The 20,702-nt window shown below is 31.5% G+C and overlaps 1 protein-coding gene and 1 long non-coding RNA gene across 2 annotated transcripts; one reads left to right on the forward strand and one right to left on the reverse strand.

Moving 5' to 3' along the window:
- Positions 1-2,415: 2,415 nt before the first annotated feature.
- Positions 2,416-13,641, reverse strand: LOC108468392 (receptor like protein 21-like). The gene is made up of 16 exons (XM_017769277.2): positions 13,284-13,641; positions 13,028-13,146; positions 12,815-12,907; positions 9,762-10,143; positions 9,565-9,642; positions 8,511-8,585; positions 8,319-8,393; positions 7,874-8,026; positions 7,147-7,221; positions 6,887-7,042; positions 5,859-5,933; positions 5,601-5,756; positions 5,431-5,511; positions 5,193-5,345; positions 4,954-5,103; positions 2,416-4,852 (listed from the first exon to the last, which is right to left on the reverse strand). The coding sequence occupies exons 1-16, from the start codon at positions 13,639-13,641 to the stop codon at positions 2,607-2,609; spliced, it is 4,425 nt and encodes a 1,474-aa protein (XP_017624766.2). The 3' UTR covers positions 2,416-2,606.
- A 4,427-nt stretch (positions 13,642-18,068) lies between these two features.
- Positions 18,069-19,528, forward strand: LOC128279489 (uncharacterized). The gene is made up of 2 exons (XR_008269681.1): positions 18,069-18,333; positions 19,282-19,528. It is a non-coding gene; the product is annotated as an uncharacterized LOC128279489 (long non-coding RNA).
- Positions 19,529-20,702: the final 1,174 nt, after the last annotated feature.

The raw sequence follows: 20,702 nt of genomic DNA on the forward strand, positions 1-20,702 counted from the left end.
GGCCTTATCCAAATCACATACAGTATACAAACAGAATATCAGAATCCTACCTACCAGCCTCTACACACCATATCCGTCCAACCCTACATACTATGTGGAGATAAAATCGACCCATCTATCCCTACACACCATGCTGTACCGAAATGCGGCACATAATCTGATAATTTATTTGTTTACATTTTATGTGTTCTTTATTTTTTGGGTTTCGGGGTTTAGTTTTTATCTCCATCTTTTGTACTCTTTGTTCTTTTGCTATTATAGTAAAATTATCTTTGCCCATGGTTTTTTATCCTCTTTAGAGGAATTTTTCCACGTTAAATTTGTGTTTTCAATTTCTCAATTTCTTCCGCTATTTTTTACTTGTTCATTGCTTAATCAGGTCGATCCCCAACAAGTGGTATCAAAGCTAGTTCAATTTTCGTAGATCAACCATTCAGAGATGACAACAACAATGTTTGACATTGAGAAGTTTGATGGTGTCACAAATTTCAATCTATGACAAGTTCGAATGATGCCAATTCTAGTTTAGATTGGCCTGAAAAAGGTCATTACCGGGAAAAGGCTTGAGAATCTAGATCAGATAGAATGGGAAGAACTTGATGAAAATGCTCTATCTGTAATCTAGTTATGCCTCACGAATAAAGTATTACAGAATGTGTTGATGGAGAAAACTTCATTTGCCTTGTAGAGAATGTTAGAAACTCTTTATGTGACTAAGTTTCTGGCTAACTGTTTAGTGTTGAAACAACATCTATTTACATTCCGCATGAATGAAAGTGAGCTTCTTAGAGATCACATTAGTTAATTTATTACTCTTTTGAATAATTTAAAAAACACTAAGGTTCAGATTGATGATGAAGATCAGGTTATGTTATTATTGTGCTCTTTACCCCCTTCATACAAGTCTTGTAGGGAGACCCTAATTTATGGTAGAGAAACTCTTATTCGAGGGTGCGAAAGGTCATTTTTTGGGTAGAGACAAACTCGATAATGAGTTTGGTTTAGATAGCAAGACAGATATGTAACCTTCCATTTTGGTAGCATCAAAGAAGCGAGACAAAAGGTGTTGCTATTGTAAGAAGTTAGGTCACGTCAAAACAGATTGTTATATATTGCGAAATAAAAGGGCTGCCGAGAGTAATGAGGAAGATGTAACTGGTGCTAATTTGGCTGATGAAAGTGGTGATGATTTCTTGTTAGTGTTAACGAGTGATAGCTTTAAGCGTATGTCTGAGTTGATCCTAGATTCGGGATGTTTTTTCTACATTTTTCCCAACAGAGAATGGTTCTTCACATACAACTCTGTTGAAGGTAGAGTTGTGTGCATGAGAAATGATTCATTCAGTAAGGTAATCGTAATTGGTACTGTTAAAATTAGTATGCACGATAGGATGATTAAGAAACTCTTAGATGCTAGGTATGTACTTGATTTACAAAAGAATCTCATCTCATTGAGTATTTTAGACTCGAAAGGTTACAGAATCAACATCAAGTCGAACGTCATTAAGGTGTCTCTTGGGGCTCTCGTGTTGTTAAAAGGTAAAATAATTGACAGTCTTTATATTCTGGAAGGTTCTATAGTGATCAGTGAAACCGGATGTCCCTCTTCCGTTATGAAGTTGAAGTCAACTTATTTGGAGTGTAGGCAACTTGGTCATAGGAGGGAAAATGTATGATCGTTTTGTTGAATAGAGGTTCTCTTTTAGATGCAGATTTTGAAAAGTTAGGGCATTATGTTTGTGAAAATTAGACTCGATTTAATTTTGATTTGGTAGTGGACAAGTCGAAGGCTAGAAGTTTTCCAGTTTCTAAGCATAGATTTGACTCAGTTAATTCCCTACATAGTTCAGGATAGGCCTGTGGTAGGCTTTAGCAAAGATGACGTTGTGAAAATACGAGTCAAGGTGGAGATTTGTTGAGTATGACTCATATTTCAGTCAAATTTGAGAGATAATCTCCCAATTAAACTCTATTTATTTGTTTCAATCGAACTCTGATTAGCCTAGATTATTTTATTATTATTTGACCTACGAATTTAGCTTATAAATAGGCTCTTTTACAACATTGGAAAATACACCTATTAAAGATTAGAACTCATAACACTTTTGGAGAATTTTATGTTTATATTTTGTAGGTTCTTTATTTTTAGGGTTTCGGGGTTTAGTTTTTATCTCCATCTTTTGTACTATTCGTTCTTTTTCCATTATAGTAAAATTATCCTTGCCCATGGTTTTTTTATTCTCTTTGGAGGGGTTTTTCCACGTTAAATTTGTATGTTCAATTTCTCAAATTCTTCCACTATTTTTTACTTGTTTGTTGCTTAATTGGGTCAATCATTAACGCATGAAAAATGAAACATATATTGAATTTAACATTATACTACTAGAACAATACAAATTATAAAGCAATATTAAATGTTTTAAATGAAAATGCATAGCATTATATACTGTTTTCTCATACTAGACTGGCAATTATTACATCACAGAGGTATTGCATTCTAGCTCTAAAAACTTAAAGTAGATAACTCAATCAAACTTTTAAAAAATTTACATATAGATGTAAACCACCAAAGCACAAGGCTATTCGCTTCTTTTGAAGATGGAAAATCACAGAAGATTGTCCTCAATAAAGTACTGGCAGGTCTTGATGCAGTGTTCAACAAAAGAAAACCACGCTTGTCGCCAATAAGGATTTATATATAGGATGAGAACAATAACCAGCAACAGAATTACATAAGAAACAAAAAAGGTCACCCAAAAAACGTACTTGTCTATTACACCATTTTCTTCTTCTTCGTTTGAGGTATTTGGTGCTGTAATCGAAGGTGAATCAATGTCGATGCAATTTTCATGCAAGGGAGGCCCACAGAGAAAATGATTCCCCACATAACTACTTTCATCGAAAGTTCCAAATTGAGCTTTTGGAGACGGAATACTCCCTAACAAGTTGTTGTATGACACATTGAAAACCGCTAAGTTGTACAACTCCACCAATTGAATAGGGATTCTTCCAATTAGGTTGTTGTGAGAAAGGTCCAGACTCTCAATTTGCTTGAGCTTTGAGAACGTTGACGGTATATGTCCAGTCAAATTGTTGTGCGACAAGTTTAGTGATCGAATTTCACTCAAATTTCCAATCTCTGTGGGGATTTCACCTGTTAATCTATTACATGATAAATCAATTCCAGACATTAACTCAAGATTGTTTCTCTTGTAGGTGTAAGAGTTTCTCTTTGTTGTATAATCCACCTTTTCTTCTAGTTGTTCATGAATAGAGGTATGTAGATTGAATGGTTCTTCAACTCTAAAATTGAACAATTCAAATTCAGTAATTCCAAAGTAATTAGCTTCCCTCAATATTTCTCCAAAATCCACAATTCCTATTAAACCTAATACTTCTGTAGAATCCAATGTCAAAGATTTTTCACCATTTGGCTCAAGAGTTAAGTGACTCAAACAAGAATGTATTGGACCAGAAAGCTTGTTTTGAGAAAGATCAATGATACTTAACGAATACAATTTACATATGTCAATGGGAATTTCTCCGACAAAATAATTGGCTTTTAGAAGGAGAACACTCAAAGCCGAAAGAGTTCCAATCTTGTATGGAATTTCACCAGTCAACTGGTTTTCACTAAGATCTAAAGTAACCAGGGAAGAGCTATTAAAGAATGCATTCCTCAAAGTACCACTTAATCTATTTCTGCTCAAATGGAGATGTTTGATAGATTGTGCATGGAAGCAAGATGGTATTGGCCCAAAAAAATTATTTTTTGAAAGGTCCAAAGTTTCAAGGGAATCCAAATAGCACAATTCCATCGGAATGAGACCCTTGAGCTGGTTGTTGGATACTACCAATGTATGTAAATTTGACACATTCCATATCCATTTTGGTAGTTCTCCAGACAAATTGTTGTTACTTAAATCTATATCACTAAGGGAATAATAAGGGAAAGTGGAGATATCAATGCTAGGTATATTTCCATCAAATTTATTGCCATCTAAATATAAAAATTTTAATGAAGGTGAACAAAAGATCGTTGGGGTTATCTTTCCACTTAGATGATTATTTGATAGCCTAAGAAACATCAATGAGTCACTTTGAGCTGACATTTTTGGTATTCCTCCATATAGCTGATTTTGTGACATATCTATCATCAACATAGTGTTCAAACTAACCAAACAGGGAGGAATATTACCTTGAAGGAAATTGCTTGATAGGTTTAACCTAGCTAGTTGTGGAAAGATTGAACAAATGTTTGCTGGAATTGGACCTTGTATTTTGTTGTCAGATATATCAACAATGGACATGTTTGGATTCGGATGAGATGGGATATTGAAATGGCCCATAAAAGAGTTACCCTCTATTAAAAATGCTCCCATTCTTGTATTGTTCTCTAACAACCAAAAAGGATTCCCTCCAAAATTATTATCTGAAAGATCAATAAAACTCAAGTCATTTTGGTAATAGAGGAATTTTGGAATTTCAATGTGGAGTTCCTTTGTTGCACAATTCCACAAACGGAAGACTTTTAGTTGGAACTTTGGGACCCATGTTTGAATGGTAGGTTCTTTGACTAACTTGTTTTGATCGCTAAAGAGGAATTTGAGGTGTGAGTGGTTGGCAAATGATATGAAAATTGATGGAACTTCGAATAGGTTTTGTGAAAGAGAAATGAATCTAAGCAAAGTGAGATTGGCTAAAGTAGTGGAGGCACCTTTCCCGGTGAATTGATTATTAGAAATATCCAAATAATCAAGAGATGACAAGTTAGCCAAACATGGAGGGAGTGTTCCCTTAAGTGCATTTTCACTAAGATCCAACACCTCAAGCTTCCATAAATCGCACCACCCTTTAAAACAAAATTGTGCAAGTTATTCCAGTTATCTAAGAGGATAAGAAATAATTAATCAAGAGATTGCCTAAATAATTATGTCATAATTATTAATTTACCTTGGGTAGATAATGTCCCAGACAACCCACAACCACGCAAAGATAAAATTTTAAGAGAAGCCAATACACCAATGCCTTGAAGAATGTTGTTGTTGATATATGAACCATCCAACACCAATTCCTCTATTTTGCTCGACATATGCAATTGATCTTTACAAATTTATAAGAGTTATTTAGATGATTGATGTTAAGTAAATAATATTTTTAAAACTATATATTCACGCACATATATGTTATACCTTGAGTAGATATGGTGTCATTGAAGTGATTGTCTATCAAATATAAGGTATTAACAGATGAGAATGTCTCCAAAAGCTGCATTAGAGAAACAGTCCCATTGATGAACACATTGTTTAATGTAGCAACCTTTAGCTTCTCCAAACTTTCATTTTCTGAGAGTCAAATTAGTGGTTGGCATCAATTCACTAGATATCTAAAGACAAATAATTAGTAAGATTTTCTTTAGTTGATATATACCTTTATTCTTCGTGGGCACAAATTCCTTCACCTTATTATTGCTCATGTCTAGCTCTTCTAAGTTGCTCAAAGCATTTAGGTCTGTGAAGATTGACAAATAGAATTTAATTAAATCACACAAAGTAAATGTAATAACTCAACAAGTAATTTGTTTCATTTAATAATTTCACCTTTAATATTTATTGATCCTTTAAGTTGATTATTCCTTATATTCAATGACTTTAGATTAGAAAATCCACTAAGCTGTGCCAATAAACTGTTTGTGAAGGAGTTGGAATCCAAATAAAGCTCTTCTAAATTGGTCAAATTAATGGGCCTCTCACCATCTACAAAGCATTTAGATAAACAAATTTATTACTAATGGAATATTAAATGAGATATTGGTATGTATATATATAAGAATATGATAAAGTAAAATCAACACATACCATGGAGAGATTGGAGGCTCTCAATTTTATTGTCACTCAAATCCAACGTCTTTAGCCTTGTCAGATTATTCAATACTATCCAAATCAATCCAATGCATTTTTTGTCAGTCGAATAAAGTAATCATCACAAAAATTTAGTTATATTCAACTTTCATATAACAACTCCATTAAATCATCAAAATATTGGATGTTATAGATAAGTGATTGTGATATATTTATAACAATATTTAATATTTAGATCATATTTGAATTTTAAAATTTTAAATTAAAAATTATAATATATTAATAAAAATATTAATTAACGAGATTGATTGTATCTTTAACAAAATTTATTAATGTAATTCCATTTATTAAAAAATATTTTCTTTTAATAAAATATGATTAATATATCTTATATTAAATTATTAAAATAATATATTAACTAAAATTTATTATTTATTATTTCACTTAGAAATAGAATTAGTTGTGCTAAAATTTGAGATTATTATAAAGAAATGGTACTGTATAATTTATAGATGTTACTATTAGAAATAATTAATTCCACATCTACAAAGCTGGTCATATATATTAACTAGTTTCTTTCTCGTGTGATGCTTAGGTTGATTGTATGTATTGATTAAAATACAACTTTTTAATTTAATACTAAAAATGTTAAAAGAATTGATAACAAAAAAATAATTGAAATTGAAATACTATTATTTTGGTACATATATTTTACTTTATATATTAAATAGACAATTTTTTAAATTTTTTTAATATATTAATATACTTTTAAAAGAGATAATATATTAATTTTAATATATAAAAATTATCATTATAATTTAAATGATTTAAGAGATAATATATAAAATTTATACATTTTTAAAATTAAAATATTTTTCTCAATGGCTCTAAGTTGCTCAATGCATCTAATAATTATGTGAAGATTGATAAATAAAATTTAAAATTAAATCACATAGAATGAATGCAATAACTCAACAAGTAATTTGTTTCGTTTAAAAGAAGATTAAATAATTAAGTAATTCTACCTTTAATATTTATTGATCCTTTAAGCTGGTTACCGTATATACTCAATGACTTTAGATTGGAAAATCCACTAAGTTGTGACAATAAGCTGTTTGTGAAGGAGTTGGAATCCAAATAAAGCTCTTCTAAATTGGTCAAATTGAGTGGCCTCTCACCATCTACAAAACGTTTAGATATGCAAATTTATTACTAATGGAATATTAAATGAGATATTGGTATGTATATGTAAGAATATGATAAAGTAAAACATATCAACACATACCATGAGAAGATTGGAGGCTCTCAATTTTATTGCCACTCAAATCCAACTGCTTTAGCTTTGTCAGATTATTCAATACTATTCAAATTAATCAAATATCTCTTTTGTTAGTCAAACAAAGTCATATCACAAAAAATCAATAATTTTGGTTCATGAAATTCAACTACTTTCCTCGATAAAAAATGTCATCAAATACATTTTAGAGATAATAACTTATTTGACTCTTTGACTTTATAAAAAAAAAAGTTATTTTAGATTTCCATTTAATTTTCCGCTTTTGCGTGCACGTGGATTGTTATGTAGATAACACATCAACATTTAATTAAAATTTTAAATTTAAAATTTCAAAAATATAAAAACTATTTTAAAAATAAAAAATATTAAAACTTAGAATAAAATTAAAAATACTTAAATTTTTAAAATGAATTAAATATTGATGTGTCATCTATGTGGCAATCCACATGTATGCCACATTAGCAAAATTAACAAATGCCTAACTTTTTCATCTATTTTAGGGTGATTTGACAAAAAATACAAATTTAAATATTAAAAGTGACGAAAAATTAAATTGAGGGCTAAAATAATTTTTTTATACATTCATTTTACTACCTAAAAGTTAAATCCCACATGAACCAATACATTTTGGATATAATTTTTTAACAGTTAAAAAAGGTGATGAAATTGTAATTTACATATAGCTTATTATTTTATTTTATGAAATTTTACACACCTCTAATACTTATTGACCCTTCCAATTGATTTCTTCGTATACTCAAGGACTTTAAACTTGATAACCCCTTCAGATATGTTAGATCATTGTTCTTCAAAAGATTACCAGACAAATCAAGCACTTCTAAATTCATCATCGGTTGCACTTTCTCACCTGTAAAAAAATTATGTCATACAATTCAAAGGACAATTTATTTGGGTTAACCTTTTGAGGGTTTAGTTGATTGTATAAAGAATATCAAATTTAAATATATCTTGAAAGTGCTCAAGGCTTTCGGTTCTATTTTGACTTAAATCTAACGTTTTCAAGTTTGTCAAACTCTTCAACTCTATTCAAAAGCAACGAAATATATCAACACATATGAAGGCCTTTATAAATATACCTTTATAAGTCTAATGCCTTAAAACTTAATTGAATGCATATAAAATATCAAATTCAGATATACCTTCAAAGTGGTGGAGGCTTACGATCCTATTGTAGCTTAAATCTAATGTCTTCAACTTTGTCAAACTCTTCAATTCTATCCAAGAGCAATGAAATATATCAACACATATGAAGGCCTTTATAAATATACCTTTATAAGTCTAACGCCTTAAAACATAATTAAATGTATATAGAATATCAAATTCAGATATACCTTCAAAGTGGTAGAGGCTTACGATCATATTGTTGCTTATATCTAATGTCTTCAAGTTTGTCAAACTCTTCAATCCTATCAAAAAGAAATGGAATATATCAACACATATGGAGGCTTATTCACATTAAAAAAAGGAATGTAGGATATTTAATTTTAAAAGAAGAATATATTTCCAACTTTTAATATACAGCATGTAAGAGAAAATTAATAATCATGAGTGTCTTAATTTAGAAAAATAAAATAAACGAATTAATTATAAAACGTTAAATAAAATTTCAGGAATTAATTGGTGATTGAAAAGATGAAAAGTAACGAACTTTGGTTATCCACTTATTTCCACTCAAATCAAGACTTCTCAATTTCTCAAATGGAAGAAAAAAAGAGATATTGAGATACCCATATGAAAAAAAAGACGGAGACCTATTACTCGTTCACTAGTGATGTTGCACTCTAACTCTTTCCCATTCACCCAACCCTTCAAATAGCGAAGGTTACGAATTATGAGTTTGGGTTCATGATTTAAAGATTTAGAGTTACGGGTTTTAAGTTTAGGGTTTAGAGTAAAAAATCATTAAAATTTGTGTTAATGGCATGAAAAAAATTGTTGAAGTGAGAAAAGTCCATAAAATAATTTCTCTATAGATAAGTGTATAATAATAATTTCAAATATTTAAAATTTAATGGTGACAAAATTTTATTGGTGCCTAAAACCTTAATTTTAGGATAATATGTAAGTTATTCCCATTAGTTATATAAAAATCTGTAATCTTTAAATATTAGAGAAGTAATTGAGAGTTTTATAATAAGTACATATATGCTTTTAACTTGTTTAAATGTATGCAAATAAGGAAACAATTTGTTTATTTCAACCTGTTGTCTGTTAATCAAAAGAAATTTAATAAGCGTATTATGAAATAAATTAATAGAGAGAGTAGCAATCAATTGTAAGTTGGTATGATCGAACCCTATTCACTTTCATTTCCTTTTTTTTTTTTTTGCATAAACTTACAATTAATTGCTGGATATAGATAGAAATTGAGAGATGGAAGCTTACTTGATAACACACTATCATTGAAGTTATTGCCGGATAAGTCAAGGATTTCCAAGTTGTTGAAAACAGATGATAAAGATACTGCATTATTGGTAATGAGTGTCTTAGTTTAGAACAATAAAAGAAACAAATTAATTATTAAACGTTAAATTAAATTTCAAGGATTAATAGGTAATCAGAGAGAGAGAAAAGCAACTAACCTTGGTTATCTACAAGATCTGCAATATTATTTTCACTCAAATTAAGGCTCTTCAATTCCTCAAATGGAAGAAATAAAGAGACATTGAGATACTCAGATAGATCTGATCTCCATCCACGGTTATCCCAATAACGTGTGAAATAAAGATCAAGGCCTATTACTCGTTTACTTGTGATGTTGCACTCAACTCTTTCCCATTGGCAACAATTCGAACCCTTCACATCCCGCCCAGTTTTCCAATTTGTAAGGGCGATTGAAGAAGGATTTGAGTTGGAAGAGAGCAATTCTCTCCTGCTCCAAGCACCCCTCAGTCTGTCGCCACCCTTGTATGATGAACAGAAGTGTAGTGAATAATACCCACAACGATTTAGCCTCCATCTTCTCTAAATCAACAAACCACTCACTTGATACCTTTGTGCATTTGAATCAACCAAAGCCTTGGAATTTATACACAACTTGAAATCCTCTATTACTCCAAAAGTTGGGCCCCACTGCATTGATTTTTCTCCCTAATTATGGTAACCACATAATTATTGTATAGGAATATATCTTTGTGGAGTTGTATTTTAGGAATAAATTATATTAGAATTATCTTAAAAGTATTATTTTTAGGCATAAATAAAATAGTGTCACATCATTAAATTTTAAAGATAACAAAATATTATTATACACTCATCTATATCTAATATCTTATAAAACTTAATTTAACTTTAATTAAATTACTTAAAATAAATAATTTTTAAATTATAAACAATCATTTTTCTTCTTTTATAAATTTTAATCATTTTGCTTTTTTCCATAAGTTAATATATATTTTTATTTTTGCAACCAATTTTTTTTAAAAAATAGTAATTTTTGTGTAATTTTTCCATATTATTGACACATAATTTTGGTAATTATTTTAACATGAACTTCGAACCTTGAACCCAAGCCCTGAACCTTAAACTTTGAACCCTGAACCCTAAGGTTCAAGGTTTCGATTCAAGATTTAAGGTTCAAGATTCGGGTTCGGGTTTTGAGTTTGGGGTTCAAGTAGGTTCAAGGTTTAAGGGTTTAAAGTTTTGGATTTGAGGTTCAAGGTTTCGGTTTAAAGGTTTAGGGTTAAGGGTTAAGAGTGTGGATTAAAGTTTAGGTTTAGTGTTCAAGGGTTCGGGGTTACAAGTTCAATGTTCAAGTTTAGGATTTTGGGTTTAAGGCTTTGGATTCAAGGTTTGAGATTCTAGATTTAATGTTCATAGTTTTGGGTTTGGGGTTCAAGGTAAAAAAAATTACAAATATTATGTGTTAATCACATGGAAAAATTGTTGAAATGTTATTAAATAATTCGAAATGGGCCATGAATAATGTGGTGGGAAGGGTTCATAAAATAATTTTTCTATGGATGAGTGTATAATAATAATTTTATGTCTTTAAAATTTAATGATATGACAAAATTTTATTGGTGCCTAAAACTTTAATTTTAATATTATTCTAATGTAAATATTCCCTTGTATTTTTATTTATATGAGATTTATTAAAAAATTATAAAGTAAATGATTTATATAAGAAATATTGGTTTAATTTTTCTTAAAATTTGATTTTTAATTTATTCATTTGAAATAAATGAATTTATAATTTTCTCATTTAGGTAATTAGATATGATTTAATATTCATGTTCTGAAAAAATTATTTTAATTTTATTTTACGTACTTTTATTTCACTATTAATTATATAGAAATTTAAGAGATTTCTCAAAAATCATTTAAATATATTTTTACCTAAACAATATTTGGAGTAAAACTTCAAATGTAATTTAGGTAGATATATTTATTTATTTCGTTAGTTTCGCATTATCAATTTTCTAGTTAGTAAAAATAGAAGTTGGTTTCCTTTTATTGCTCAATTGAGGCATATTCGACACGTTGGTCCATGACATATTAACATTATTTTAATTAAAATGTAAACAAATAACTTTTGTGTAATTTGTATCTTTTACTTTATTCTCACATTCTCATTTATTTGTTAATCCAATAATATTGACAGTATCTCTACCTATCATCTTATTGGAAAAATGATTTTTACTCATAAAATCTTTTATTTTAATATTAAAGTAAATATATTTTGTATTCTAAGATCTTATCTTATTTTTTTGATGCAATAAAATTATATACACTTTAACATCAATATAAAATCTAAAAATAATCAAAAATTTCAAAAGAATAGTTAAGAATATCATGTATATAAGCACTCTTTAAGAAATTTTAAAATTTTATTTTTTAATAAGCTATTATCATAAAATTCACATCAACATAAATTGCGAATTAGTTTATATATTTTAAATAGCTTTACTTTGGGTAAAATATATTTACTTTAATATTAAAATAAAGGGATTTTATGAGTAAAATTATAAGTTAAGAGCTTATTTAACTACAAAAAATAGGTTAAGGGTTTGTTTAAATACAATATAGTGAGTTGAAGGGGAATACAAATAAAATAATAAATAAGGAGGGCTTACAAGGCAATTAGCTACGTTTAAGGTTTGGTGCCGCCACACTGTCTGTCAGGAGGCACCCTCTCACTTTTTTAGCAGCCACTCAAAAAGGAAAATTTGCATATCAAGTCCTTGAATACTTCAGATCATTACATTTTAGTCCAGTACCGCCAATTTAACAAGCGACACCAGTAAAACCATACCATTTTAGTAAATAATCTTATGAGCATACCATTTCAGTTATTAATTTCATTTTTTGTATTATTTAGATAAAAAACCCACTATCACACATAAAAAATGTGGAAGTTGGGCAGCAAAACTTGACAACAAAATTGGTGGCATTCCCACAAACCAAAAGCCTACAATATATATATTTCCACAACTTCAAAAAAAGGAATATTGTCAAGGATTCATTGCGAAAAACTAACCAATGCTCCATTCAAATATTGCCTTTATATTATATACAATATAAGACATTAATGAAGAAAAATGAGGTCACTCTATCGTTTGGTCTGCTATGTTTTTTTTTTTTTCGCTTAATCAAGGTGCAACAGCTTTTAAAGCTGTAGAAAAGCTAAACATACAACAGATACAAGAAGACCCAAACCCAAGAAACAGTAATCCAAACACAGACAAATTACAACAAGCAAACCCACAAAAACCCAAACAAATCCCATCTGTTAAACAATCCTCAAACCAGAATAAAACCTACACAAAACACCCTATTAAACCACTAAACAATTTACAAATACACCTACAAACACACAACAACATCACACCTAAAATCACCATCATGCCTTAAACATTCCCAGCCTTTTCAGATTAGCAACTGCCAGCGCAAATGCCATCTTATGGCTGTGCTTATCCGCTTTCGAAAAGGAAACATTTCCAATTCTAGACAACCTGATTTCAACTTCTTTAAAGAAAGAAAACAACAACCACGGTCTCAAACATTTGTTTTCTACCCAATTAAACGCCTTAATGGATCCAATTTGTTTTCTACCCAATTAAACACCTCAATGGATCCAACCTTGATGATTAAAGAGCATTTACCTTTCCACCCCATCGCTAAAAACACACTCAAACCCAAGCTAATTGCCCCCACCTCCACAACAAGGGAGTCTTTCGCTGCAAACGGACCAGAAAATAATGCCCTTGCCACCCCATCCGAATCTCTTAACACCCCTCCACACCCGACTTCATCCTCAATCTCCACACCACAAACATTAAATTTTACCCAACCAAGACTCGGAGGGCACCAAAACATACCATTCAATCCAAATTTTTTAATATCACTCCAGCTTTTATATGGACAGACCCACCAAATTTTCTCATCCACATTTAATTCTTCATGCACAGATTTGATCCACATCAAAGCCCTAATCGTTGAAAGAAAAACCAAGCTGGACATTGTAGGCCACTTTCTAACGAACACCAACTCATTCCTTGCTAATCACATTGACCAGCAAGTCGCTAACACCGGGATCATCCATAAAATTTTAACCACACTTGTATAAGAGAAATTATTACAAAATAAGAAAAAAAATTAGAGAATCCATCAATTGGCCTCCATTTCACCTCCCATCATTCAAAAATTTTTCTCCAAAAACCCACAATGAATTTGTAATGGAAGAAAATGTGCACCGCTGTCTCCGGTTCTCTATAGCACTAAGGGCAACCAATCCCCATTTGACTAATCTTCACACCTCTTCTAATAAGGAAATCTTTAGTAGGAAGACGATCAATTGAAACTAACCAAAGGAAACTTCTCACTCTAGGACGCACTTTTAACTTTCAGATTTTATCAAAAGCGAAACTTATGTCTACCACACCTTCACTGATCAATAATTCTATTAATTTCCTTATCGAAAACACCCCTTTGTTATCATGAATCCAGATTAATTGATCCTCCTCCTCAGGTAACAAAACCATACTACTAACAGCATCTTTTAAACGAATAACCATATTAATCTCCCTATCCAATAACGGATGAGAAAAGAAATCAGCCCAATTAACCTCCTTAAACCCATTTGACATCACAAAGTCTTTTACTATTCCTTTCTTATTCAAAACTAAATGAAACAGCCTTGGAAATCCCACTCTCAGAGGACTATCACCACATCAAATATCCTCCCAAAAAAATATCGAATTACCATTCCCTACCAACCAACGAAAAGACTCATTCTCCATCCATTTAGCCACTTTTGAATCTTTCTCATTCTCCATAATACCCCTCCAAACCATCAACATATCTTTCAAATTGCTTGTTCTAAAATGCCAATGTTGCACAGGGGAACCATACTTTGTAGCAATAATTTTTCTCCACAAAGCTTCTCTATCCACCGCGAATCTCCAGCACCATTTGGCCATGAGAGACTTATTTTTAGCCCTGATATTCACCACTCTCGCGCCTTCTTTATCCTTTGGCAAACAAATCTTTTCTATTTTACCTTCGCCATTTTCCTCCGACCACCTACACTTCTCCATAACAAATTTCGTCTAATTTTGTCTATCTTATTAATCACTGCAATAGGCGCTTGAAAAATTGACATAAGATAGATAGGAAGAGAGGATAACACAGCATTAATAAGCACAATTTTGCCTGCCCAAGAGAGAGACCTACTTTTCCAGCCCGATAATTTCCTCTTTACTCTTTCTGCAATACCATCCCAAGAAGAGATCTTCCTTAGATCAGCACCTAAAGGTATACCCAAAAAATTGAATGACAATTCCCCTATCTTGTATTTACAAACAACAACCATTCTAAACAAAAATTCCTCTTCTGTACCAAAACCAACTATGCAAGACTTCCGAAAATTTATACTTAATCCTAAAAAAATTTTAAAACAATGAAGAATGTAATTAGAATTCCTTACCACAACCTCATCCGCCCTCAAAAATAAAATGGTGTCATCCGCAAATTGAATATGTGAAATAGACTGCCCATGAATAACGTCTTTTATCCTCTCAATTACTCCTAACTCCTCTACTTCCACCAACATCAGATGTAGAACTTCCGTTACAAGAATGAATAAAAATAGAGATAAAGAATCTCCTTTCCAGAGACCTCTGAACATTTTGAACTCATTTGTAAATGCACTATTAATTAACACTGCAGCCCTCGCTGTTGGCACACACTCAACCGTCCATCCCGTTCATCTTTTGCCGAAACCCATCTTCAACAATATCAATTCCAAGAAATCCCACCTCACACAATCGTACACCTTAGCAAAATCCAACTTAGAAAAAAAATAACCCCCCGAACCATCCTTTTTCTTAACCGAATGTATCAACTCATTTGTGATTAAAATTTCATCGAAAATATGTCTACCTCGAATGAAGGCACATTGCGTATCACTGACCATATCCCTAATAACATCTCGTCGATAGAACCTTAGCAACAATTTTGTACAGCGAGCTCACCAAACAGATTGGTCTGAATTCAGAAATATCTTGCAGATTATCGTTCTTGGGAATTAACGCAATAAAATACGAGTTTATACTTTTCTCCAATTTTCCAGATTTAAAGAACTTCTCCATCATCTCAAACAAATTCTCTTGAACAACCTTCTAACATTTTCTAAAAAAGCATAAATTAAAGCCATCCGGACCCACAGGCTTCTCCAGGTTCGAAGCATTAACTTCTTTTAGCCTCTTAAATTTCAAAGCCAAATCCGTTCTCCATCTCCTCGAGGGACAACTAAAATGGTTTCTAAAAAAATTAAACATCTTCTCCTTCAACGCCTTAGGTTCGCAAAACCACGAATTACCAATTTTCATCCCATACATAATTTTCCTCTTTGCTTTAAAGTTTACCGCTCTATGAAAAATACAGTATTAGAGTCTCCATCTTTTAGCCATGTCATTCTCGATTTTTGCCTCCAAATCGACTCCTTAAATTCAATTATCTCCTCCATTTCAGGATTCAAGCTTTTCAACCCCTCCAATTCCACCTTAGATAGCTCTCGATTATCACTTATAGCATCTAAAAACTTAATTCTCTCTTCAATCTTATTAATTTTTTCTCCAAAATATTTCTATCCTCTCCATTTCATTTTCTGAGAGCCCTTTTAGCTTCCTCAATTTCCCCGATACCCTACCATTCATGCTTGCCATCTCGCCCCATTCTTTTCTAATTAGACACATGCACTCCTTTTTGTTAACCCACGCATAAAAAACTTAAAAGGTTTCGAGCCCAATCCACAGCCATAAGATAACAGAATCAGGATGTGATCCGAAACTGATCTATTTAACCATTGCTGTTGAATATCTTCAAAATTTTCATACCAATCTTCATCCACCAAGAATCTATCCAACCCATTTTTTTTATTTTCTGGGCCATATCATGTGAATTTTTTCCCCAACAATGACAATTAATCCACCAATTTGCATTTCTCAATGAAGCTCTCAAAATCCTTCGAACCTCTTAATAATCCCACACAACTACTTTTTTCGCTCTTATTCCTAATCGCATTAAAACTGCCACCCACAATCCAATGTTTTGTGAATTGTTTCCAAATCTCAATCATTTCCTCCCATAAAATTTTCTGATCCCTCAACATATTGGGTGCGTAAACATTGATCAAAACCCCTTCCCATCCTTTAGAACACCAATACCCCACAATGAAACAATTAACACAATAATCCTTTTTCAACAGAAAAAAAGATTTATCCCAAATGGTAATTAGCCCTCCCAAACAACCTACAACAGCTACAAATCTAAAATCAAAATTATTGTCACCCCAAATTCTTCTAACTAAATCCCCTGACACTTCCTTTAACTTTGTTTCCCGTAAGAAACATATATTCACCCTGTGTATTTTAACTAATCTATTTACCATGGCTACTTTAACATCTGAACTTAGTCCCCTAATATTCCACGATACAATTTTCATATCACCCAGTAAAAGGCCAATAATCACAAATCATCTAACTCAAAAAAAAAAACGCACCTGTTATTGTAAATGTAACTTTATTATGTTTTGCCTCTTTTGCTACCGGTCTTCAAGCCTCATAATGTCTTCAATAACATCTCTTTCGTCTCCCCTCACTCTAAGCCCTAATTTCTTTCCTATTTCCCAAGTCTGCTTAGCCTCCCTTAGAATTACCTTCCTCCTATTACTGATGTCCGAAGCAGACAATGAAAGATTCACAATTTTATCTTTGCTCCTTGACGTAACTCTGCTCTTTTCTTTTCTCCAGCTTCTATCCCTCCTTTGTTTTTCTTTGAAAGTCAACACCCTGTCCTGAATGTCTTGCATGGAGCTGATTCTTTTATTAAATTGTTTCTTATTCCTCCTGTTTCTGATTGTGTTTAAGAATTCCTCTTCAATCTCCTAGCATAAGCCTCGACCCTCTGTTTTTGGAATTTTATAATTAATTGGGGAAATCTTATCTGCTACCTGAGTATTACCCTTTCTCAAATGCTGCCCTTCAATTCTAAATGAGCCCATCCCTTCTTCAATATCCAACGGACCATCATGACCCCCACTTGGGCTCAAAACCAAGGCTAGACCCATATTAACAACATCCTCACTCACCCGATCAATTCCACTATTAAGTCTACTGGCTCCAAAATCATCTTTTGCTAAAATTCCCACGCTAACAGCATCATAATCACCTTCATTTAATTCCCCCAACATCTTCTGACAATCTTTTCCTACACTTTCATTTTCAATGACTTTTTCCTTAGTTATGTCCATCGAGTCATTTCAGTTACCATCCGACAATTTCTCTGATTCCAGACCAATCACCTATTCCTATTGTGACACACTTTCATCAGCCACCACTTGATGACTTTCCTTCTTCAAAAAATTATTAATAGATTCCTCTGACCATCATTTCTTCCTAACACTGAACGGGAATCTGACATCTTCCACCTCCAATAATACTATCTCATCTAGCTTTTGTACTTCTGTGATTGAAATCAGCATATCAGTCTTCTCAAAGTTGTTTGCTCTTGACAAATTTTCACCCATCGACACCAGAGTGCCCCACTTTCCAGCAATCCTTTTGAACGTTTCGTAATTCCAGCAATGCATGGGTACCCCAGATATTTCAATCCATGTAACCTTCTCAGAGAACACCGTCTTTTCTGACCAAGGTTCAATGTTAATGAATAACTCCTTCAAATACGACCAATCTCTTTGTTTCAATATATCAAAAAGTTCTTCATCCAGAATCTCAATAAGAAAATAATTTCCTTGAATTCTCTTCACACATATGTCACCAAGACCCATCCTCACAACTCTATCAGCTAAACTTTTCGATTCACAGAAAGAAGCCACTTCCCTCACTAGACATTTCTATAATTTCCACAGTTGCTCATCCTCAACGTGACCTTGTACAAATTTTGCTATATTCATTTCCCTTACACTCGAACCATCACCTGATCTTCTTTCGATCGTATTCGATTTCCTAACTACTTCCAACTTCTCTTCTGCTTCCTTCTTCTTTAACTCATCTTCCACTCTTTTCTGATTTGTTTCTTTGATAGACAATGGTTTTCATTGTTTGATTACCCTTCTCCATATTGTCCTCCTACCTTTAAACCTTGCTACCTTTACCTATATTCTGCTCCCAAGAATCATAAAGCCATTTAATCTTGATATCGCCCTTTGAGCATCCGAGAAATTAGAGAATCTCATGAACCAAGTGGCAGCTTGTCTGTAAATGTTTTTATCTAAAAATACCAGTGGTTTACCCATAAATTTTACAAACCTAGTGGCAGCTTTTATCTGCAATTACGTCGCGTATCCAGAACAAGTGGCAGTTTTGTTGCAAATCAACGATGGTTTATCCGCAACCTAGAGTGATATTTTCAGACAAATTGAAATTACATTGTCATTCATTAGCATGTGCATATAAAATTGTGATTTTGAAATAGTAAAGTGATGATATGAAAAACTGTTAATCTGAAATGCTTTATGATTGTGATTATTCTCAGAATTGCTAACCCATGTGCTTTGCCTACAATTTTGTTCCAGTTTTCTTATGACTGGACTCATACTAAACTTCATAGCTCACTCCCTTTTAATTTACATATTTACAGATAATCCACCAAGTTAGGAAGCAGAATCGGGAAATTGGAGGGCTAGTCTCGGATTGAAGATATATAAATATTTTTTTTACATAATATTATTTATAGTTCCTATTTTTTGAGAACTTTAACATCTTATTCAAACTGTGGCACAAGAGTTAGTTTTGAGTTTATTTAGGGCATGCATGGTATTTTTAGGCTATTAAAACTTGAGTTTTTATTTTATTTTATAATGCATGAAACATGATTTTCATTAAAACTACGTTAGTATCACTTTTCTGCTACATTGTTGAAAAATGAATTTTTAAACGAGTAGCTAATTTATAAATCAATCAGTTTTGGATTAACTGTATTATTTCGTAAGAAGGGAAGTCAAACGCTAAGTTCTTTTGAAAATAGACAAAGCTTCCTCTAAAGATAAACAAATGTTTTAAAACGACTATTTTATAAACTCTGCTAATTTATTGAGTCATTTCAGTAGCCAATATAATCTTTCGAATTCGAATCTAACGTTTAGGCGGGTTGGTAGCTTACAATTCTCATTACCTTTGCCTTTTGCATTGCAATTTTAGTATGATGTTCTCCGTCAACATCGGTAGCTATTTTATAAAGGAGTTACTTTTATCCATAATTTTTTGTAATACTGAAGGAAAATTGTTTGAAACCAATTAAATACATGTATCTTATAAAAACATGAGTCATATTTCCGCAACTTCAAACAAAGGAATGTTGTGGAGGATTCACTGTGAAAAACTAACCAATGCTTCATTCAGATATTGCCTTTATATCATATGCAATATATGACAATGAAAAATAATTGTTACAAAAAAAACTTCTAAGCAACATTCGTATATACGACGATAATTTCAATAAAAGCAATTAAATTATTCAATGAAATATACTTCTATGAGAATAAAAAACATTTTATTGTTTAATTAAATTTTACCAAATCCAAATGAATCATATTTTTACTTTATTAATAATTAATGAAACAAAATATTTTTGTTTTTCACATGTATTTTATTATATACAATGTCTTTCTCACCTAACTACACTTCAAGTGTTGTGCAGGTTCGAGTCGCACTAAGCACATTGGTTATTCAATTTTACCTTGTTATTGTAATTCACCAAAAAAATTATATAATTTTTTTACCATCACACACATTTTTTTTTGCTCTAACAATGTTGATATCTTAATAAGTAATAACTACTATATAATAGCTTTTATAGTAAAAAAAGAAAATCAAAAGTATTAATGAAAAACAAAGAGTAACCTAAACATTCAATAGAATTAAAGTTACAATATTAAATAGAAAAACTGAAATTTTAATGGGGTTTTAATGAGAATAATAAAAAATTATTTAATGTTGGTATTAAATCAAAAAAATGAAATAACTAACTTATTGCAGCAAGTAATTCCAATCATAAACCAA

The sequence above is a fragment of the Gossypium arboreum genome, chromosome 8, assembly GCF_025698485.1.
Source record: "Gossypium arboreum isolate Shixiya-1 chromosome 8, ASM2569848v2, whole genome shotgun sequence".
NCBI classification, from domain to species: Eukaryota; Viridiplantae; Streptophyta; class Magnoliopsida; order Malvales; family Malvaceae; genus Gossypium; species Gossypium arboreum.